Source organism: Trachypithecus francoisi, unplaced genomic scaffold (genome assembly GCF_009764315.1).
Source record: "Trachypithecus francoisi isolate TF-2019V2 unplaced genomic scaffold, Tfra_2.0 Lachesis_group15, whole genome shotgun sequence".
Lineage (NCBI taxonomy): Eukaryota > Metazoa > Chordata > Mammalia > Primates > Cercopithecidae > Trachypithecus > Trachypithecus francoisi.
The window spans coordinates 93,842,939-93,867,521 of NW_022681460.1; the positions used below are offsets into that span (position 1 = coordinate 93,842,939).

The 24,583-nt window shown below is 34.4% G+C and overlaps 1 protein-coding gene across 2 annotated transcripts in view; it reads left to right on the top strand.

Moving 5' to 3' along the window:
• Window positions 1-23,594, top strand: part of LCA5 (lebercilin LCA5) — a 53,404-nt gene extending 29,810 nt beyond the window's left edge. For both annotated transcript variants that reach the window (XM_033235581.1, XM_033235582.1), the window contains exons 4-8: window positions 14,653-14,790; window positions 15,758-15,854; window positions 16,995-17,137; window positions 19,376-19,508; window positions 20,724-23,594. In XM_033235581.1, the coding sequence (XP_033091472.1) occupies window positions 14,653-14,790; window positions 15,758-15,854; window positions 16,995-17,137; window positions 19,376-19,508; window positions 20,724-21,586 (1,374 nt within the window). In that variant the 3' untranslated portion in view covers window positions 21,587-23,594. The remainder of the gene's footprint in view (window positions 1-14,652; window positions 14,791-15,757; window positions 15,855-16,994; window positions 17,138-19,375; window positions 19,509-20,723) is intronic.
• Window positions 23,595-24,583: the final 989 nt, after the last annotated feature.

Genomic DNA, 24,583 nt, shown 5'->3' on the forward strand with positions numbered 1-24,583 from the left:
CTATGATGTTCTTAGTAATTTACGAACGGAATAGTTTAGAAATGGATAACTAGTTAGAGAGGTGAACAACCAAAGGTATCTGTGGGGATAACCACCATGACAATTGTCTGTCCTCCTTCAGAAATTACAGCCTATCTTGTAAGATGTGGTTTGCTCTGGTTCCAGGCCATAGACCAGGGATGGAGAAATACTTGATGGGATTAAACTTTCTGAGCTCTGTACAAAGGGCAGACAGTTACCTCAGTCTGTATACTTCCTTTCTTCCTTACAGTTGACTTTATACCTTTATTTTGGCTTTTATATCAATAAATTTATTGAATAAAGTCCTGTCAGTGTATCAGCCTCAATTTAATATTTTGTCACGTGGGATACCTATTAACTTCCTCAGGAATGGCACCAGGTTCAAGAGGCCGAAAAAGAGATCCAGAGCCAGCAAATGAGACATAAGGTTTTCTGAGGGTAACTTGCATACAGGGTGGTCCAGTGATGGTGGGCTGGACGATAGAACTGCCACCTCTTGCAGAAAGCATGCAGTTTATATAGCATTTTCACTTAACCTCCACCCCCTAACAACCTCCACCTGGCAACTTCTTTTAACCCAAAACAAAGAGTCTGGATATCCCTGTGTGGCCAGCGTTCCATGAGACAGGCCAGGGACTCAGATGTTCCTCACAGGTAAGGAATGAATCTCTTGGGTTGGCCACTGCTTGGAACTCTGAACACACATTCAGGTGTGCCTGCCATACAGGATCATTCTCAGGGTGTGCTTAAGTTCAGTTATTGTTGTCAGGTGCATCTACCATACATATACATATGCCATACAATATTTAAATGAAACTGTAACACATGTACAGCCTAACTTTAATAGAAGAAAAACATTTTTTAGTTATATAAAGTAGTGGTTTTCAAACCTTTGCTCTCAAGACCCTTTTATATTCTTAAAAATGATTGACACCTCCCTCCAGCTTTTGTTTATGTATATTTAGCACATTTGAAATAAAAATCAAGAACATTAAAAAATTTATCTTAATTCACTTAGTAATAAACAATTCATTATATGTTATAAGATCTTTTAACAAAAAAAATCTGTCTTTCCCAAACCAAAAATAAATGAGGACAAGAGTGGCATAATTTTATATTTAAAAAAATTTTTTAATGCCTGGCTTAATAGGGGACAGCTGACTGGGTCCTCATATCTGCTTCTGCTTCAATCTGTTGCGTTATGTTGTGATTGATAAGTATGAAGAAAATTGAGCCTCATGCAGATGTCTAAAGTAGTTAGAAAATAGGGGAGTATTTTGGTAGCCTTTTCAGGTAATGAATAGTCTTTTTTGGTGTTACGCTAAAGCTTAACAAGTGATTTCTTAATGGTTAGTTGCAATGTGGAATATGAAATCATATTAATGAGCTTTTTGTATTTGGATACACTAACATTCATTGATGGTCTTTCAATGGATGTTTTACATCACGCATTGATCATTTGGAAAATACTGGTTCACTTTCCAAATGTGTATATGTTTCAGTGGAGCCTTTGGAAAACTCCATTGTATACTCATGACACAATATGAGTGAAAATAGCAAATAATATCTTAGTATTATAAGATAGTTTTGACTTTGAAGACCCTCCAAAGTGTCTCAGGGACCTTTAAGGGTTTTCATATCATTCTTTATGAATCACTGACTTAACATAGACAGTTCTTTGTTAGAAACTTCATTAGTAATTCCCCTAATATGCAGTTTCTTTTAGTGACTGCAAGACTGCACCATTTCTTATTGGTCCAGAGACTGGCTTCAAATAGGGGCTGAAGGTAAAGGCATCAATTCTGTCCTAACTCCTTATAAGAAAGACAATGTTGGGGTTGTGTTCCTGATCAGGGATGCAATAGCAGATCAGTCATAGCTATGACCAACAGTGTGTCATAAAGCAAATATCATGAAAGGTAACTATCATAAGAAACCATAATCATGAAATGGGAAACTATCTTCCAAGCATTGTGAGAAGATCATAAATGTAATATTATGTACATAATTATTAAAAGGACTCCAGTAAACTATAGGGTACACTTTTAGTACATATAAAAATTCAACTTTTTTTTTAACGTTAAGTTGGCACAGAGTGTGTTACTTTGTTAGAAAAACAAAATGAAACTATTAAGACTTTCCTTTTTAAAAAATTTCTAAAGATTTTGGGGAATGCTTGAGTATCATCATACAGCTCAGTATCATGGAACTATGAAACGAAGTTTGAATAAACTTCTTTTTCTTTCAGTAGATTTTACTATAAGAGATTGGTATTCAAATTCTCTTGACCCTAGAGCTGCCCTCAAGTAGGTATAAGTGTTGCTTGTTGATAATGTTGCCTCCATGGAAACCACTTTCAAAAATAAGAATTGAAATTCTTCCCTTTACTTACATTATCTTCCCTTTACTCTTACTAGTCTGTCTTCCTAGATACAGCATTGTCTTCCCTTTACTCTTCTTAGTTTATTCAGAACTGGAAGTGAACTGTCTAATATTGGGCCAGGCAGGATCACTTTCCTTTATCTTTACCTGCTATATTTTGCTCTAGTGGCTTGGAAGCTGCTCTGAAAGTTTTTCTGCCCTTTCACCCTTCAGAAACCCAAATCCAGAAGCCTGCCTTTGCCTCTCCTATCTGTTCTGCATTTATCTAACAAATGAAGCTAATTAGTACAGAATAATGGTCAAACCAGGTTAGCCCTGTTCTTGTCTAACTCTGAGTTTGTACAGTTTTCCTAACCTCCAGGTTGAAGTCGTTTCATCTAAGAAATTAAACAATGATTTCTGAGGTGACATTCAGTTCTGAAATCTGATAAGTCTAAATTCATACTTTCAAAGCTTTCATATGCAAAAAGTGTTTTTAACATGGTAAATTATATTTATGCTCCCCAATTAAGTCCTTATTATATCTATTATTTAATGTTGGAGAAATGAAAATTTCCCATTGTTGAAAAGAATAATTGCCTAGAAGACAAAATATCATTCATTGAGATTCTGCTAATTTTTATTGTATAATCAAAGAACCGCCTAGATTTTATTATTTATGTATATTTTTACCTTTTCTGGAGGAAGAAGATTTACAATGAAATTATGAGATTTATGATTGAAGGGTAAAGCTTAAAACAATTTCAGAAAATAAGCTTTGCAGTATCCTTAGAAACTACCCATTTAGGTGGAACAACTGTTAAGGCAATTTTGTGTTAATATTTAAGATAACCTTCCCATTGAAAAAGTAATACAAGCACTAAAACAGGGCTTAAAATTTATACAAAAGGATAGACAATGAAACATCAGTTTTCCTTCTATGTTATGCTTTGCAAGCCCCTTCCAAAGAAACAGTCACTGTTAAGAAATTGTTGCTATGTGTGCAATCTCATATCTATATATTAATGTCCATTTTTCATTCTCTTACCACAGATGGGAGTATACCATACACATTGTTCAATACATTTTTTTTCACTGAAAAGTATATTTTGGCACTTTTTACATATTTTTATGTTATATACATATATTTAGATAGATATGTGTGTGTATTTTTGCACACACACGAAAAAATCAGTCTCATGATTTATTTATTTATTTATTTTTTGAGACGGAGTGTCGCTCTGTCGCCAGGACTGGAGTTCAGTGGCCGAATCTCAGCTCACTGCAAGCTCCGCCTCCCGGTTTTACGGCATTCTCCTGCCTCAGCCTCCCGAGTAGCTGGGACTACAGGCGCCTGCCACCTCGCCTGGCTAGTTTTTTGTATTTTTTAGTAGAGATGGGGTTTCACCGTGTTAGCCAGGATGGTCTCGATCTCCTGACCTCGTGATCCGCCCGTCTCGGCCTCCCAAAGTGCTGGGATTACAGGCTTGAGCCACCGCACCTGGACAGTCTCATGCTTTTTAAAGGTTGCATATTATTCCATTGTGGAGATATATCATAATATGATGAACCCTTTCCTTATTAATGTTAAATTTAAGTTTAGCCTAAAGCTGTCTTCTTTCATATTTTAAGTTTGGCCTAAAAGTTTCTCCATACATAGCAACCTATAATCTAACTGAATATGTAAACAGACAGTTAGCTACTCTTGTCACAGCCAGTCACCAGTGGCCAACTATTCAAACTATGTTCAAGTAGTGCAGACACCAAGCTGTAACCAGCCCCCCCTGATTCTTTACCTCACTTCTGTTTTCTATATGTCACTTCCCTTTTTCTGTCCATAAATGTTACCTGACCATCTGGCAGCCGTGGAGTCACCCTGAACCTATTCTGGTTCTAGGTGCTGCCCAGTTTGTGAATTGGCTCAAATAAACTCTGCTCATTGTCTAAAGTTATTCTTTTAACACTAATATATATGTTGGCTTTTGTTTTGAGGTAGTATAAAAGATGCAAAGCATTAAACATTAATTTTTATTTGTATATATTAGTATACTAATGGAAAAACCCTGGAAGAGGAACTCTCTGGGTCAGTAGAGCATTTTAAAATCACTTTTGGCTATTAGTTAATATGAGGACTCTAAAGAATGGTACTGGATAATAGTTGTTCTTGGATCAAAGTTAAATTCTTCATTTTGGGAGGATTAAATTGGCCCTTCTTGTGGTTATTATCATTCCAGGAGATTCTAGAGCATTTCCATTTTTTGTTTTCCATCCCCTAGGCATTTGCGTTTTTATGAAAGCATCTTTAATATGGAAACATTGATGGACTTTGCTAACTTAGCTGAGTTACAAATTATTGGCTTAGAATTCAAGGTTGAATTGAAAAAATTTTAGCTTATATTTTAATTAGGCTATTAATTAGACTGTTAATACCTACCCTTTAACCTATTAAGTTCCCAGTGAAACTTCATACACACACACACACACACACACACACAGACAAATTTCAAATTCTGGTTATACACCATTCCAGCTTTATGATGTGTGATACACCGCTTAAATTATTTGAACCTTAGTTTCCAGTCTGTAAAAGTTTGCAGGTGATCATAAACAGGGTTAGGTATAAAGTTCATAATGAGTCTGGCTCAGTGCTTGGTACCTACTGGACACCTAATTTATAAGTGGAAAAAGAGAAATGTACTAAAAGTACATTAATTAAAGGTAAATACATTAAAGCATGGTAGCATTCTTGAGTTTGAAAGGCCCGTGGAAATAATTTAGTGCAGTGGTGTTCAATTTGAGCTCAGTGGCCTTCAAGAGTTCTACTGTTTTTTTTTTTTTTTTTTTTTTTGAGACGGAGTCTTGCTCTGTCGCCCAGGCTGGAGTGCAGTGGCCGGATCTCAGCTCACTGCAAGCTCCGCTTCCTGGGTTTACGCCATTCTCCTGCCTCAGCCTCCCGAGTAGCTGGGACTACAGGCGCCTGCCACCTCGCCCGGCTAGTTTTTTGTATATTTTAGTAGAGACGGGGTTTCACCGTGTTAGCCAGGATGGTCTCGATCTCCTGACCTCGTGATCCGCCCGTCTCGGCCTCCCAAAGTGCTGGGATTACAGGCTTGAGCCACCGCGCCCGGCCAGTTCTACTGTTTTTTAAAAAAAGTTTGAAACTACTGATTTGGTCTATTGGTTTTTCAAATTTTGACAGTTCTTCACAGGCAACCAGATACAACTGAATTGTTCTGTGGTACTGATTGAAGAGTTATGTTACAGAGGGGACTTCAGAAACTCACATGCCTAACAACTTGAAGCAACCTCTGAAACACCTCCATGGGGAACTGTCTAGTCCAATGCAAACATTGAACTGTTGAGGAAACTGAGAGATGTTATTTGCCTTCCTCTAGGTCACATAGAATCAGATAGGTCATGGCTGGGTGCAATGGCTCATGCCTATAATTTCAGAACTTCGGTAGGTAGAGGCAGACGGATCAGTTGAGCTCAGGAGTTGAAGACCAGCCTAGCCAACATGTTGAAACCAAGTCTCTACTAAAAATACAAAAATTAGTCATGTGTGATGGTGCACTCCTTGTAATCCCAGTTTCTCGGGAGGCCAAGGCAGGAGAATCGCTTTAAACTGGAAAGTGGAGGTTGCAGTGAGCCGAGATCATGCCACTGCACGCCAGCCTACGTGACAGAGTGAGAATCTGTCTCAAGAAAGAGACAGAACAACGAAACAAAAAAGAATCATATAGGTCACTAGAAGCTCATGTTTGGGAGTAGAATTGCAGTATTCTGTCTTCTGTTGCTCTATTATTTTGTTATCATTTTAGCAAAATCCTTGGAATTTTATCATGTTTAAATGCTGAGTAATAGGTTCCTCTTGTAATAGTACATTTTGTGTTTTTTCATAGTTTTAAATAATAGCAGTAATTAAAATATTATAATTTTGGTTATTTTATCAGCATCTTCTGATGAAATGATCTAAAAACTATAAAAGATACTAATTGTTTTTTCAAAGTCTGTCATCATGCTAATTCTCTATATGTCATTTGCTGAGCAGAAATCACTTCTAAAATCTGTTGTATTTTTGGTGCTAACTAGTAAATACTGTGGAGAAAAAATCTATGTTGGAAGACAAAAGCTCAGGGTAAGGAAAGGCAAAACACTTTTAAAGAAAACAGATTTCATTAAAGAAAACAGGTTTCATTAGAACAAGAACAAGAACAAGATCCATTACTTAGGGCAGACTTGCAATGTACAGAGGAAGCACAACTATTGGATTATGAGTTTGCCTCTATCTTGTCCTGCTCAAAGCAGATGAAGAAATAGTAAGACACAGATAGCTCATTTAAATTAGCTCAGTCTCCAGATTCAAATGAATTATCCTCCAGAGGACTGAAGAACCTTGCAAATGTGATTCCAGAGCCTTTGTTATTGTACTTTGGAGAGTTAGGAAGACTAGGAGAAGTGAGAAAGTGAAAAAAGGCAAATACCAGTGTTTTCAGAGGTAAACAGAGGTAGGTGTTAGAAATTATCAGTCAGTGAGCTTGATAGAAATCTCTACCAGGTTTTTAAATGTTTTGGAAAATATTGCTTACTTAGAGCTATTCTTACTTTCTTTCCCCCACCCCCCGCTTAGGATTGCTAGAATAGTGCATGAAGATATGCTATGTCTACTATATTCTCCTATGTATATATACTATATATTACATATCTATATTCTATACTGTATACTACATACTATACCATTATACTATACAGTTATAGAATATAGTTATAGAACTGTATATATTGTATATAGAGAACTATATAGAACTATATATTATATAGAGAGAACTATATAGAACTCAGTATGGTATATATAATTATAGAATTCTATACAGTTATATAATACAGATATGTATAGTATATGCAATATATTAGTATACAGAACATGCAATATGCTATATGCAATATATTATATAACTGTATATTACATCAATTAGCATATAGTAGATATAATATGGATAGTATATGGTAAATTCAGTAAACCTTTCATGTTTGTATTTTAATGGAGAATTATGGACTGGTTGAAAATAGTGTTAGAAAGTTTTACAATTGGATCAGTAATGATACCCAAAGGGTGCAGGTAAATAAATAGCTGTCAACTTGAAGAGAAGGTTTCTAGGTGGGTGCTTTCGAGTGCTGTCTTAGGCTCTGTTCCTTTCAGCATATTTATCAGTGAATTTGACCAGGTTCCTTAACAGCAGGAACAAGTCTTATTTGATTTTGTATCTACAACATTTGGCACTCTGTCTGGCATAAAATTAGTGTTTCTTAAAATAATGAATGGATGGATATGTTCTTGACAGGTTCAAAAACAGGAGGCCCAATGAATTTGATGGATGACAAGATCAAGCTTGATCCCCCTAGGCTCAAAATCTGGCCTAAAATAAGCAAGATAAAATTTAGTCAGGTTAACTGTTTCACCTCAATTTTTTTCCATCTATTTTATGTGTACGCTATGGGGAGCCCTGGATTAATAATAATTGAAGTTAAAGCATAATTTTTAAAGTATATGAAACTGTAATTATATGGCCATTTAAAAAAAATTGGAAGGGAAGAAGTTAACCAAGTATGGTGGTACCTTCGTCCTAAGAGGTAATAATAAGTCTAATTTCATTGGTCAGATCACATCTAATAACAAGTACCAGATTTTAGGTAACAAACTGACATGTGGAGAGCAGACAGGATTACCAGGGTATCAAAAAACTGGCATAAAAGAAACAGTGGAAGAAACATAAAATCATAGAAAAGATAAGGAGAAATGTTAACTTACTTCATTGTTTAAGGGGCTGTCACATGGAGGGGGAGAAATATATTTATTTCCTGAAGGCAATACAAACCTAATGGATATTACTAGAAAACTGGTTTGCACTCATTCAAAAGAGCTTCCTAATAATTGAAATTGTCCAATAATGAAATCAGTATCCTTTGATTATCAAGCTTTCTGCTACCAGAAGTATTTGTGCAAAGATTCACTGTCTACCTTCTAGGAATACTGTAAAAAGGTATTACTATAAGGTGGACTCATGACCTCCAGGGTCCTTGCTTACACAAGGATCTGAGTCTTTAGAATTGAGCTATAACAATACAGAACAGATATTAAAACAACTGATATTGATAGACTTATTTTAACAAATGCAATATTGGTATTTAAATCTAATTCTTTACTAATTAATAAAAAACAAATGAAGGTAAAATTACTTATCCTTTGTGTTAACTTTCAAAAATTGTTAAATTATATTTATTTCCATTAACAAGATAGAATTCTATGATATGTCCTTTAGAAAAAATGTTAAGTATTTTAAATTTTATTGTATTATTAACATATTTGTTTAAAGATGTTTTGAAATTTACAGTAACAGTGGGGGGAGAATATCCATAGTCCTACCAGCCGAAGATAACTACTATTTGCATTCTCTTCTTTATCCTTTTAGTTTATTTAATTTCTTAAAGTACTTCTGATTTTTTTATGAAATATTTTGAATATACAAAAAGTATTTAAAACATTCATGTACCTACTTGATATTTTGCTATTTTTGCTTTAGATCTTATTTTTCTAAAATACATTGAAGTTTCCCTGTATCCTTTCTCCAAACATCCTTTTTCTACTCTCCCTGCTCAGAAGTAACTACTATTCTGAAGTTGTTAGATATGATTTTTCTAAGCATTTTAATTTTTATTTAAACATATTTTAGAAGCTTTTTATTTTTTATAAGTAGTACATGTACATATATTTTTTAATTAGAGAAGAATTAAAAGATAAAATGAAAACATTCTCATTCTTACCACTCAGATGTCACCACTTTTGGTATCTTAGTGTGTATCCTTTTGGATCTTTTTCTGTGAATTTGTGTATGTATTTATGTGTAAGGATATTTTCTTCTACTAGTGGCTTGCTAGGGTTTTTGTTTTAAATCATGGATTGTTTTGAATGTGAAACTACTCTCGTTCTTTGCTTCTTGGGATAGGTGCTATTTAGTTGTGATGCAATTTTTACACATTGCTGAATTCCTTTTGCTAGTATTTGTTTGGGACTTTTGCAACAATATTCATATTTTGGAATGGTGTACGATTTTGTTTTTCTACTATTGACATCAAGATTATTAAAAATCTCATCAAAAATGACATAGAGTTTTTCCTTTCTGTTCTCTTTTACAGATAATCTGTTTCTTAAAATTTGTTAGATTTCACCACTGAAACCTTCTGGATTTAGTCCTCATGTGGGAATTTGGTTTTGCTTTTTTTTTCTTTTTCTACTTAAGCTTTTAATTTTTAACAGTATTTTTAATTTTAAAAAATTTCTTCTTAGTATTTTAATAGTATTTATTGGTTTACCATTATTTCTTGCATATCACCGTTTTCATTATTGTTCCTTCAGGGTTCACTTCCTTTCTTAACTGAAATATATATGTAAGTGAGAGCTTCTGAGTGGCAACACTCTTTAGTATTTGTCTGAATATATTTTATCTTTACTCTTCAATGATAATTTCACTGGGTCTTGCTAGATTCCAGGTTGACAGTTACTATCATTTGGAACTTGAGTATTTTTTAGCCCTGGTATTTTTTTTTTTTTTTAAACACATTCTTACTGCGTTTAATGGTTTCCTGTTTTGCTCCAAAATATCTGGGGGGTAGGATTTTCTTAAATTAATATTTTATATGGAAATAATTTCAAGCTTACAGAGAGTTGCAAATCTGAAAACAGTACAAAGAACACTCCTATACAGTTTACCCAGATTCGTCTGTTGTTAACGTTTTATCCCATTTGTCTTATAATATTATATAGACAATTTTTTTTTTTTTTTACTATTTGAGGGTAACTTGGATACGTCATGCCCCTAAATACATCAGCATGTATTTTTTAAGAATAGGGATTATGTTCTTATAGAACCATAGTAAAATTGTGGTTATACTGTGATTTACACTTATACAATAATTTCCTCTAATCTACTGTCTGTTTTTTTTCAGTTGACTTAATCATATCTTTTTTTTTTTTTGAGACAGAGTCTTGCTCTGTCACCCACGCTGGAGTGCAGTGGCGCCATCTTGTCTCACTGCAACCTCTACCTCCTGGGTGCAAGCGATTCTCCTGCCTCGGCCTCCTGAGTAGCTGGGATTGTGGGTGCACACCACCATGCCCAACTAATTTTTGTATTTTTAGTAGAGATGGGGTTTCACCCCATGTTCGTCAGGCTGGTCTCAAACTCCTGACCTCGTGACCTGCCCGCCTCACCCTCCCAAAGTGTTGGGATTACAGGCGTGAGCCACCGCACCCAGCCTTCATCATATCTTTTATAGTACTTTCTGTTCTCCAGTAGGACCCAGTCTAGGGTCAAGTATTATACTGAATTGTCCAGTTTTCCAGCCTTCTTTTATCTGGAACTTTTCCACATACTGTTGTTTTATTTATGACATTCACATTTGTTGAAGCATACAGCTCCCTACCCCTTTTCATTTAATAGAATATCCTTAACTTTGTATTTCTTTTATGTTTCATTGTGTATAGACTGGGGTTTTTGTGTTTTTGGTGAGAATACTGAATAGGTAATACTATTTTCCTTCTTAAGATATCACATCTGGAGCCACGTGATATCTCCTGACCTTCACTAGTGTTGTTAATTTTGATCTCCTAGCCAAAGTGCTGCTCAAGTTCTCTAACATTTACCCATTAACTGTTCTTCCTCTTACAGTGAAATCAATAATCTGTCCATGTGGAGCTGCCTTAAGAATATGTAAATATCTTGTTCCTCATCAAAATTTAGCATCCCTTGATGATTCTTTTCTGATCCAGTCTTTATCATGATGCTCTTTCCAACTTCATCTCTCATTATATCTTCAATTCTGGAAAATTCTTAACTTTTTTGCTTCTTTTGTTTATCAGTTTGCTTTTTCCTCATTTCGTCATTATCTTTTAAATTCTTATTACATTACAAAAACATTTCATGAAGAATATGGATGGACAATAAAGATGAAAATTAACTTTAGTAGTCATCAAAGAAATACAAATTAAAACAATTGTATCCTTCTTTAGGCCAATCTGATGGATTAAAGAATTATAGTATCCTGTTACTATAAGTATCTAGTGAAATAAAGGCCACTAGACTTTCAAAGAAAATGTAAATTGTTACAACCTTTTCTAAGGGCATTTTGGTAATGCTTTTCAAAACCTTAAAATTGTACAAATGTCTATCAACCCAGAAGCTTCATTTTTCAAAACTTATATACTTGTTTTTACTGTTTTTTATTATCTATAAAAAATTTTAATGCCTTTTTGTACTCCCTCCCTTTTATCAATCCCTGCCCACTACTCCTCAGCTAATCTACTTTTTGTCTCTATAAATTACTTTGCATTTTAAGAATTTTATATACGTGGAGTCATATAGTATGTATTATTTTATTCCTGGTTTCTTTAGCAAAACTGTTTTGAGTTTCAAACATGTTGGAAGTATCAGTTGTTCATTCTTTTTTATTGCTAAGTGGTGGTTACCCTTATTGTATACATATATATGACATTTTGTTTATCCATTAATCCATCCCATTGATGGACATTTGGATTGTTTCCAGTTTTTAACTATTACAAATAAAGCTGCTGTGAACATTCATGCAGAAGTCTTTGTATAGACACTGGCTTCTATTTCTCCTGTGTAAAGACCTAAGTGTGGAATGACTGTGTTATATATAGTAGATGTATGTTTTACTGCCCAACTGTTTTCCAAAATGGTTGTACCATTGTACATTCCCAAAACAAAAGTGTATGAGAGTTCTGGTTGCTACTCATCCTAGCCATTTTGTATACTCAGTTTTTCCAGTTTTAGATATTCTGATAGATAAATAGCATTGTTTTATTGTGGCTTTAATTTGTATTTCCTTTATAAGTTATGATATTGAGGCATTGTTCTATGTGCCCATTTGTCTCTGGATATCTTTTTGGTGAATTATCTGTTTACATATTTCCTCCATTTTTTGCTGAGCTGTTTGGTTTCATGTTACTGAATTTTGTGGGACAGATATAGATGTTTAGATGTAATATACTGTTGACCATTGAACAACACGGGTTTGAACTGAGTGGGTCTACTTATGCAAATTTTTTTTTTTTTCAATAAACACAGTCGGCTCACCATATCCACAGGTTCCACATTCCACAACCAAATGCAGAAATAAAAGTATTTGCAGTGTGTGAAACCTTTGGATGTGGAGGACTGACTTTTTTTGGGGGGGATGAAGTCTTGCTCTTGTTGCCCAGGCTGGAGTGCAATGGCATGATCTTGGCTCACTGCAACCTCTGCCTCCTGGGTTCAAGTGATTCTCCTGCCTCAGCCTCCCGAGTACCTGGGACTACAGGCACATGCCACTACACAGGCTAATTTTTTGTCTTTTTAGTAGAGATGGGGTTTCACCGTGTTAGCCAGGATGGTCTCGATCTCTTGGCCTTGTGATCCCGCTGCCTCGACCTCCCAGAGTGCCGGGGTAACAGACATGAGCCACTGCGCCTGGCCCAACTTTTTATATACTCAGGTTCCACAGGACTGACTGCAGGACCTGACTATGCCTGGATTTTGGTATCCACAGGAGTCCTGGAACCAATCTCCTACAGACACAGAGGGATAACTCTATACATTTCTTCATACAAGTCCTTTAGCACAGCGGTCCCCAACCTTTTTGGCACCAGGGACTGATTTCATGGAAGACAGTTTTTCCATGGACGGGTTTGAGGGGGATGGTTTCAGGCTGAAACTGTTCCATCTCTGGAACAAGTTGGTCAAGCATTAGATTCTCATAAGGAGAGTACAACTTAGAACCCTCGCAGGCACGGTTCACAATATAGGGTTTGTGCTCCTGTGAGAATCTAATGCTGCTGCTGATCTGGCAGGATGCAGAGCTCAGGTGGTAATGCTCGCGCTTGCTCACTGCCACTCACCTCCTGCTGTGCAAGCCCGGTACCTACTAGGCCACAGGCCAGTAGCATTCTGTAGCCCAGGGGTTGGGCACCCCTGTTTTAGCAGGTAGGGGATTTGCACATATTTTCCCTAGTCTGTGGCTTATCTTTTCATTTGCTTAATGGGACCTTTCAAAGGTCAGGAGTTCTTGATTTAGATAAAGTCTAAGACGTTTTATTTCTTAACATTTACCCTGAGGAAATAATAAATGACTAAGGTTAGATATATTAGGATGTTCACTCTAGGAAAAATTGGAGCACCCTAATATTGAACAGCAGAATTTAGTTAAGTTATGATAATCTGTAAAGTGCAATACTATTCCATTGAAAAAAGATTGTGTTATTACAGTAGATTGACTTAGGGATTTATGGTGTTATTTACTGAGAAAGATACATAAAAGTCTCAAATTATATACATCGAAATGTTGGCAGTGATTATCACAATGTAATGAGATTGTAACTGCTTTTTACTTTCTGTTTTTCTTTGTGATTTTATTTATACTTATAATAAACATTTATTTGTTATCTATCTGTCTATCTATAAGATGCTTTAAAAAAAACCACAAGTTAGAAATGGTGTCTTAACAACTTAAGTTATTTTATAAGAAAATATTTTAACATAAATTATTTTATAAACTTGATGGAACATGTTTGAAGACCATGGATGGAAATGGCTATTGTTTTTATCTAGAGATGTTTTACTCTAGGTACTCTCTGCAGCTTTGGTAGTGCTGTGTAATTTTATCTGTCTTGGTATCTTATTATTTGCCCAAGCAATGTGTGTGTGCTTAAGGTTTTTTTTTGTTTGTTTGTTTTGTTGTGTTTTGTTTTGAAGATAGTCTTGTTCTGTCACCAAGGCTTCAGTTCATTGGCACAAACTTCCAGGCTCCAGTGATCTTCCCATCTCAGCCTCCTGAATAGCGGGGACTATAGGCATGCACCACCATGCCCAGATAATTTTTAAACTCTTATAGAGATAGGCTCTTGCTTTGTTGTCTAGGCTGGTCTCAAGTGCTCCTGCCGCCTAGGCCTCTCAAAGCGCAGGATTATAGGCATGAGCCACCATCCCATCCTTAAGAATTTATTGACAAATTACTATGAAAAACAGATAGGAATAATAGGCTTGATACCTTACTAAATTGTTGGTAAACAGAGCTTATGTACATGAATGCTATGCCCAGTCTGATTTGTAGGTCTTGGACAATACCACTAAAAACATCATTTTGACACTGCTATGTGTTATGTTTTATTGTTGGGTTTTTTTAAAAGGAGTGCTTTTTATGTATTTATACATATAGGAACTATCAAAAAACCTTGAGCTGAGTACTAACAGTTTCCAACGACAGTTGCTTGCTGAAAGGAAAAGGGCATATGAGGCTTATGATGAAAATAAAGTTCTTCAAAAGGAGGTACAGCGACTATATCACAAATTAAAGGTAAGTATTTTAAATTGCATTATGTTTTCCATAATGTGTATTAGATGAAAATTAAATATTTTAAAACACTAAATATTACTATTCATATTTGTAAGTTGGTACAATATAATTTACAAAATTCTGGTATTGTCTTTAGTACTTATAAAAGGTGTTTGGTATAATCACTATAACAAAGTGAAATTAAAAACAAAAACAAAAAAGGGTGAAACACTGAATACACCAATATAAATGATGTAACTGAAGTAAATTGTAAAATCATAGAAGAAAATTTTGGGAACTAGAGCTTCACTGTGTTGCATGGTTGAATAATTCAGTGTTTTTCCTTAGATCACCCAATGATTTATTATTTTTGAAGTTGTTTCAAATGATGCTCTTCGTTTTCACAGTGTTTAGAGAAAGTATTCAAATTATTTAATTTTGTTAAAACAGGCAATTTTCATTCTACGTCGAAGTCATAAATGAGTTCTAGATAGAATGAAATTTTGCACAAAATTTTGTGTAAAATAGTGCAAAATTATACATTATCTTATGTTTTCTTTTTGTTAATAAAATTCTCAGAAAAAGCCACAGCCCCAAAATGGCCAAGTATGCCTGTGTTTGAAAGAGTGGTCTAATTTTTAACTCATCAATATTTCAGAACTTACATTTGAGAGATACTAACTAAATTATTTGTCTCTGTGTCTCAGTTAAGACAATACTAGCTATATCAGGTAGGAATGGGTAAAAAATGAAATTTGCCTTAATTTTTTAAATTTCCAGGACATATTAGACTTTTTCAGGAAAATTATTGCTCTATCCTAACCTCAGTATACTAGAGATGTTTTTTTCTATAGTTTGGTAGTTACAGAAGGAAGCTGAACCAGGTATCTTTTAATATGGTAAGAAAATACCAGATGACAAAGTGAGGAGTTTTGTTTTGTTTTAAACTGAGACTCTACTTCCTTAATTATGTTGTGTTTGTTTTCAGGAAAAGGAGAGAGAACTGGATATAAAAAATATATATTCTAATCGTCTGCCAAAGTCCTCTCCAAATAAAGAAAAAGAACTTACATTAAGAAAAAATGGTATAGTAACTATGATTGTTCACAAACTGATATTATTGCTATTATTTAGTGAGAGTACAATAATTCTGAAATGGAAGGGAAGGAAAAGAATCTCACTGAAATATATTTAAAATAAATGTATTTTTTGCAATTTAAATTTCTGACAATTTTCAGAAATTCTTTTCAGTTTTCTCTGTTTTTTTCCCCCGGAAGAGAGGCTGTTAAAATTGTTTTACGGCTGGGCGCGGTGGCTCAAGCCTGTAATCCCAGCACTTTGGGAGGCCGAGGCGGGCGGATCACAAGGTCAGGAGATCGAGACCATCCTGGCTAACACGGTGAAACCCCGTCTCTACTAAAAAATACAAAAAACTAGCCGGGCGAGGTGGCGGGCGCCTGTAGTCCCAGCTACTCGGGAGGCTGAGGCAGGAGAATGGCGTGAACCCGGGAGGCGGAGCTTGCAGTGAGCTGAGATCCGGCCACTGCACTCCAGCTTGGGTGACAGAGCGAGACTCCATCTCAAAAAAAAAAAAAAAAAAAAAAATTGTTTTACATAACTTTTTGAAATTTCCTTATTATAATTTTTTAAATGTTTTTGAAAATATACAAATATACCCCAAAGTAGAGAGTAATATGATGCACTTTCATTTATGTATCATGTAGCTTTAACAGTTATTCTTTTTACCAGTTTTATTTCATCTATTTTTTCTACTTTTCTCTAGAATATTTTAAAGTAAATCTCAGATGTCAGTTGATTTCACCTACAAATACTTTGTATTGTTATTTGTAGTTTTACTTTCTTTTTTAACAAAACTGTAATTTCCCTCTTATGTGAATTGCAAGATTTTAAAATATAAACGTTGTGAAACTTAAAGCATTTGTAGTCAGAATTCTCCCCAAATCATACAATTGCCAGTAAATCCTAGAAACAAAAATAGTAATAGTGAGTATTAAGCTGAGCAAAACATACATTATATTTATATAATGAATATATATAAGTGAATATATATATTCACCATTTAAATGAAGTGGTGTGTTTAAATGTACATGTATATGTACACACACATGCATATATATATGTGTGTATATATACATGCCAGTTGAATTCCATATATTTTGGCATTATTCATTGTAATAATAATTTTAAAATGATTTTCATTGTAGCTGCATGCCAGAGTGATTTTGCAGACCTGTGTACAAAAGGAGTACAAACGATGGAAGACTTCAAGCCAGAGGAATATCCTTTAACACCAGAAACAATTATGTGTTATGAAAACAAATGGGAAGAACCAGAACATCTTACTTTAGTGAGTTTAGCAGTATTATTATGTACCAAATTCAGTATGAAGTTATTCGTAAAAACACAATATCAAACATTTTAACATTTCAGTAATGAAGCTAGTACTATGTCTATGTGAATATGCAACTAGCCTTTTTGAAGGGAAAGAGGTATTGTGTATTTTATAAAATTCTTTTGGCTTGACTCTTTTAGTTTACATCACATATTTCAGGTGCTTCAGAATGATGGATTGTGCCTCCTGGGTTGGGGGCAGAAGAGAAGAATTTGCCTTCTAAGTTTCTCTTATGTACCGAGATAGTCTTGGAAAACCCTCAGTACTTTTATGTTTAGTAGCAAGTAATAGTAGTTTTCTTATGACTTCTTAGAATTTGATTTCTTAGAATTTGACTAGGTTTAATTTTTTTTTGATCTCCTATATAAGAGAATTTTACATGGTAACTGACTGAATAATGAACAAAGTAATGGCAATGGAATCTGATCTTATCCTGTTCAAATTAGAGTGGAATTCAGGGAGTCTCTGTTGGACTTTCATTTGAAAGGACCTCCATTCTGAATCACTGGAAAGTCTCTTTCTCTAAGCGAGTTTTATCTTTAATGTTTACCGCTTAAACTCCAAAGAAAACAACATATCGGCAACCTAGCATATTTCATACAATGGTATATGTTTATACCTTGTAAGTTTCCCAGTGACCCTGAGGTCTCTTCTTGAGGTGTAAAACAGAAAGGATGGACTGATTTGATTTCTCTGTATATTCTAGCTTGTTTATTTATTTTTGCTTGATAGTTCATACAAGTTAGTTGTATCCGCTAAGTGTGTTTCTGTATTTGTACTGTCATTGAAACTAGATCATGTTGATTTGTCTTTTTGAGATCGCAAAGTGAGGAATGACAAAGTAATTATTAACTTTAAAAGAACTAAAAAAATTGATCTTTTTATAGTATACTTTCAACAGAAGGAATAGAAACCTGGTATAGTGAAAAGAGTGTAAGAGTATGAGAGCCTTGGAGTTAGCTCTCATTTTAGTTAAATTCTAACATTTTAATTGTGTGACTTCTTGGAGCCTCAGTTTTCTCATCTATAAAATTAGGGTGGATTACTTTTCAGGATTGTGACAATGAATAATCATGAATTTTTTTTATTTTTCATTTTTTATTTCTTTTTTAGTCACATGAAATTGGAAATAATCATGATGTTCATAAAACTCTTTAGACTGAACCTGCCACTGTAAAGGGCCTCACCAAATGGTAGCTTACAGTACAAGCTAAGTTGCTATTGGAAAAAGAATAGAGTGGCTCAAGTGAGAGAAAAATTTCTCTCTCTTGTAATAGACTGAAGTCAGTTGGTAGTTGACAGTTGGTAGACAGCTTTGTTTCATGGTAGTCATCCCCTGTCTTGTTGATCTTCCATTTTGAAGAGTGTAGCCCTCTTGTGTATGGTTGGAACTTGCTTACCACCCCTGTGGGAAAGGGCAACAAGGAAATGGAGGGCAAGTAGCATTTGGTTTTGTAAATGTGATCTGAAATTGCACATGTACTTCCACTCCCCTTTCATTAGTCCTTTCTAGCTGCAAGGGAGGGTAGCAAATGTAGTCTCCAGCTAAGCAGCTCTATGTCTTGCTAAAACTCACAGGATTCTGTTGCTAAAAGGAAGAAGATGAAAATGGATACTAGACAAGTCTTTACTAATAATAGATATTTCACTTTTATTAAGAAAAATCACACACCCACATATTTGAAAGTTACCATAGGAAACAAGGAATTTTAAGTTTATAACATTTTTATTTGATTTGAATATTATAAAATATATTAATTGGAGGCTTGGACATAATATTGTCACTGCTTATGTTACAGTTCAACAGCATCTCAGTTGATTCGCATAGTTGGCAAATAGCCATTACTGGTTAACTGAATTAATCAGATTTTTGGTGAAAATGCACAAAGCAAGGATCCTTCTAAAACTTGTCTCTTCAGAACTTTATGTACCATTTTGGCTTTACTTCAGTTATACTGGTTCTAATACGTCTTATAAATGCTTCTTTACAATTTTAATAGAAATAATCCTGTGTGGTTTTGAAGCATTTTTCAAGGAGTGGTAACTTGTGATTTACTGATTTATTAATTGAAAATCTGCATTAATTTTTAACTTAGTTGGTAATCATGTTTAATGGATAAATCTGTGTTGTTTAGTTCCCCCCCTTTTCTATAATTTGTGAACTTGCATTTTTTTTTTTTTAACGTATAATAGGACTTGCAGTCTCAGAAGGAAGATGGGCATGGAGAAGCAGGGATTCTAAACCCAATTGTGGAAAGAGAAGAAAATTTTGTTAAAGGTGAAGAACTCCATGTCGTAAAACAGGAGGTTGAAAAGCTGGAGGATGGTAAGAAAAAGAATTTGTTTAAGCATGTGACAAGTCAGCATTCCTTGGGAAAGAAAGAGTGAGCATCCTCTAATATCTTCCAACTTAACTGTGAATCGGTTAGGTAGAACAAAGAAAGGTGGATACAGTGGTAGGGGATGGCTTATCAGAAGCTGTACACATTTGAATAATGTTATTAAGGAAAGAAAAAAATTGAACACTCTAAGTCATTTGCTATTTAGGGTTAGGGAATAAGGATGAGTTGCATTCAGAAAATTCTGATGAAGTAGAATTCAGATGCCATTTACTAAAGTTACTATACTTGCAGTGTTCTTACATATTTTAATATTTTTAATTTTTTCATTTGGAAGTAGTTTCAAAGTTAAAGTTGCGAGAGTAGCTAAAGAACTATTTGTGAGTGAGTTGTGTATCTCATGCCCAAACCTTTAAATACTTCTATGTATATTTCCCCAAACTAAGACATTCTCTTAGACCGTATTCTAATGTAGTTTTCAACTTCAAGAAATTTAATTTTGATGCAACACATTAATCTGTCATTCATATTATTATTTTGTCAGTTGATACAATATTGTTCTTGATAGCATTTTCTTCATTCTGTTATAAGATCATGAATTGTATTTAGTTTTCATATCTCTTCAGTCTTCTTTAATCTGGAGATTTTTGTTACATATATATGTACAGAGAGAGAGAGAGAGAGGGAAAAAGAGAATGTGTGTGAGAGATTAACATTTTTGATGAATATAGACCCATTTTTAAAAACAGAATGTTCTTCATTTTGGATTTGTCTGAAGTTTTCTCTTAATTAGATTCAAGTTAATGCATCTTCTGTCAGAATACCACGTAAGTCATATCTCAGGACATGACATCCAAAGGTTTCATTTATTTTTAAGTGTAGAGTCTTTACTCCATCTATCCATCCATCCCTACCATACAGCATTATATTAGTTGTAAAAAATAGGCAAAGAACCTTTCTTCTCCACCAGTATCTTGAAGAACAAATTTTTTTTATAAATGAGGATCTTAAATGCAATACATATTAAATACATTATTCTCTATTCCCAGAATATCAAGTAAAAATGAAATTTATGATGTCTTTTCTCACTTGACTTACTATACCCAAATTAAATATGGTTGTTTTATAAAACTTGATAGTTTTCCTGTTTAAAAATACTGACTGTTACAAAATCCCATTAAAAAAAATTTGATTTCATACAGAATGGGAAAGAGAAGAACTTGATAAAAAGCAAAAAGAAAAGACATATTTACTGGAAAGAGAAGAAAAGCCAGAGTGGGAAACTGGAAGGTACCAACTAGAAATATATCAAATTCAGAATATGGATAAATTGCAAGGAGAGGAAGAAGAAAGACTGAAGAGAGAAATGCTACTTGCTAAACTGAATGAAATTGACAGAGAACTCCAAGATTCTCGAAATCTAAAATACCCTGTTCTGCCATTGTTACCTGATTTTGAATCAAAACTACACTCCCCAGAGAGAAGCCCCAAAACATACAGGTTCTCTGAATCCTCAGAGAGGTTATTTAATGGGCATCATTTGCAAGATATCGATTTCTCAACTCCAAAAGGAGAAGGTCAAAATTCAGGAAATGTTAGAAGTCCAGCCTCTCCTAATGAGTTTGCATTTGGTAGGTATGTGCCTTCATTTGCAAAAACATCAGAGAAGTCAAATCCATTTAGTCAAAAAAGTAGTTTTTTGGATTTCCAAAGAAACAGTGTGGAAAAACTTAGTAAAGATGGTGTAGGTTTAATTACAAGAAAAGAGAAAAAAGCGAATTTGATGGAACAGTTATTTGGTGCCAGTGGTAGCAGCACCATTTCCTCCAAAAGCAGTGACCCAAATTCTGTGGCTTCCGGTAAAGGAGACATTGACCCTCTAAATTTTCTCCCTGGGGATAAAGGCAGCAGAGATCGAGAACATGATGAAGATGAAGACTTTTTCCTCAATGAAGGAAGAAGTTTTAATCCAAATAGACACCGATTAAAACATGCAGATGATAAACCAGCAGTAAAAGCAGTTGATTCTGTAGAAGATGAAATTGAAGAAGTAGCACTGAGATGACTGACTAGAGTATACATTTTTCCTAATTGTAAATATTGAAATATTTTAATACAGTGTTTATTATAAACATTCAGACTTTTTAATGCTACAATGTCCTTATTAAGGAATTATTTTTAATAGCTAAATACAATGCATTTAAAAAGTAGACCATACATATACCACATAGATAGTTTGCCAAGAATGAAGGAGGCTTTTTTGAATGAAACCAAAAATAAAAATGTATCTTGAAAAATGAAATAGATTTTAACTCTTCAACCAGTGCTATGGCAAGTTTAACTGCTCTGGAGGTGGTATTCCTTTTCTACTTTTATCCCTATTTATGTATTTTTGATCATATTCTCATTGAGCTAAATACAGTCTTCCCACTAATTGTTGAATGAAAATTAAGGGTAAAAGTCTGTGTTGGGAAGTGTAGCTCCAGATGGTGGAGAACCAGTGCTTCTTAGGAGCCCTTCCCTTTATGGATAGGGCCAGGGGTCCCTATCTTACATGGCAGTGCTGAGCTACTCTTGAGTGATAGCAGTCACAACATTGGGATTTCTCATTCCTCTGAAAGTACCCACAGCTAAACACTACTCATTTCCCAATTTCAGTATTTATGGAAATCACTTACCTACAATTCTGTTAGAATATTACATTGAGTTCAGAAGACATTTCTCTGTTTGCAAGGACAGTTGCTCTCTGTCATAGCCCCCAGAAGCTTGGATACAGTGTAATTCCTCTCCTTGTTCTCCTACATTCTTTGTATCTCAGTGACTGGGTGTAAGATTTCATGCCAAATGCAAGGAATAGTAGAAATACATACCAATTACAAAGAATAGAAGAAACTTTATCCCAATATATTACAGAAAGATCTTCAGTTCAATTATGTTTCCAGAGTAATATAATTTGGAAATGTTAATGCTTTTAAGATTTGAACTTGTCCTCAAACCAAGGAGACAACAATAGTGTAATACTATTGGACTTACAGGACTAGTTTTAAAGCAACTTTGTAGAGAAGATTTTTAGACATAGGACTTCTGCCTTGCTGACTAGAGTGGATAGTTTTCTGTTTAAATGCATTGGTCTTTTGGCTGTTTGTAATTCACTTCAGCTTATAGAGAAGTTGATGAGTTTGGATCATGCTGGATATGATTGGTCTTTAAAAAGCAGTAATATACCACCAACCAAGGAGAAAACACTGTTAAAATGAAGAGTGGTGGAAATAGTGTGTTGGGAAGAATAAAAAATTTAGATTGGCACTTATTCTAAAGTCAGCTGTTTTTTTTTCAAGAATTTACTAGCATTTGCTCATAGTATGATTTCTGATGCCAGGCATGCATACTGATGAGGGGAAGGCATTACTGTTAATTCTGAGTTCTTATAAATGCTTATTATTGAATTTCGTTGCATGACTATTTATCAAGACTTACCTGGTTAGGTCTCCAATTAAAAGATGTACCACCTATCATCTTCTAAATTGTGTTCCTTTCATTTATTGGGAACAGAATATCTCAAAAGTGCTGAACTATATTAAAAAGTTTTCTTAATAATTAGATTTCTACGTCTGATATGTATAACCATTTACTATAATATGTTGCAAATCATTCTAATATATGTAAAACAATATTATTTGTAATGCAGTTCTTGGTAAAATATTATGTAATGTTAATTTTGTTCCTAGCTGCTAATTTTTCTGCCAAAAGTATTCTAAGTTTTAGGTTGTTTTAAAGGCTTTTAAAACTTTTTAGTTAAGTTTTTTATTCAGGTCATTTAACCTAATTTTTTGCTTTTTTTCTACCTGATCTCTTTAACCAGATGCAAGAAGACAAAATTATTAAAATTAAACCTAAAGTTAAGTTATAGATGTAAAGGCATTATGATATTAAGCATTAAAATTGGAAATTAAAATGTACAAAACAGGGTTTTCTTTATGAACAAACCTTAGAGGGTAAATTGTTTTTTTTTTTCTAAATGTCATTAAATTTATTTGTACTCAGAACTCTTACTAATAAAAATTAAAAATGCACGATGACTCTTTATTTAAGTGATACCTGAAGTTACTTAGAAAATATATAATGGAAACAGGACCTGCAGGGTTAATTTTTGTTTCATTATACACCTTTTTTTATGTTCAGTATTTTTAGTTGAAGTAGATGAATCTGCTCTAAATCAGGTTAGACAGTATGCTAGTCTTATCAGATAATTATAGTTTTAATTAATCCTTTCACTGTTAATGGCTGTCATAATGGCACATATTGCTCATATATTTTTTTTTTTTAAAGGTGAGGGTAAAGAGGATTAAATTGAATTGTGAAATAAACACAAGTTCATTCCATGGCTGACTTGTAATTTTTCTGATCATCCTCTTCCACCTCATTTTCCAAGATACTCGACTTCTGGTATCCCTGACTAATTGTTAGTTGGATAGAGCATGTAAATCTCCCTGATGAAAATGGGAAGAGAAATTTGTATTATGGGATAATATGGATTTTCTTAGAATTAAAGAAGTTACCATAAATTGTGACGAATCTGCCTTAAAAAGTTTTTCCCCTTCTACACAAAACTTTCCTCTTTTATGTTAGTCTCCTTTTATATCGCTTGAAATTGCTCTCCTTTTATTTAGGAGTTTTTTGTTTGTTTGTTTTTTGGGTTTTGTTTTTTTTGTTGTTTTGTTTTGTTTTTGAGACAGTCTCACTCTGTCGCCCAGGCTGGAGTGCAGTGGCACAATCTTGGCTCACTACAACCTCTGCCTCCCAGGTTCAAGCGAGTCTATTTAGGTGTATTTTAAAAAATTAACCACTAGTGCTTCTTGGATGCCCTAGACTATGTTAGATGGCAGGAGAGCGTGGAGAGTAAACCAGACAGGCCCCTGTCTTCACAAAGTGGATGAAGAGCACAGTGAGCCAGACTGCATGAGTTTCCATCCCTGCTCTCCCACTGTTCCCTGTGTGTCCTTGGACTACAGCTTGCTCAGTTGTTACTGGTCTTTAATTGTACTACTTATGGTGGTTATGA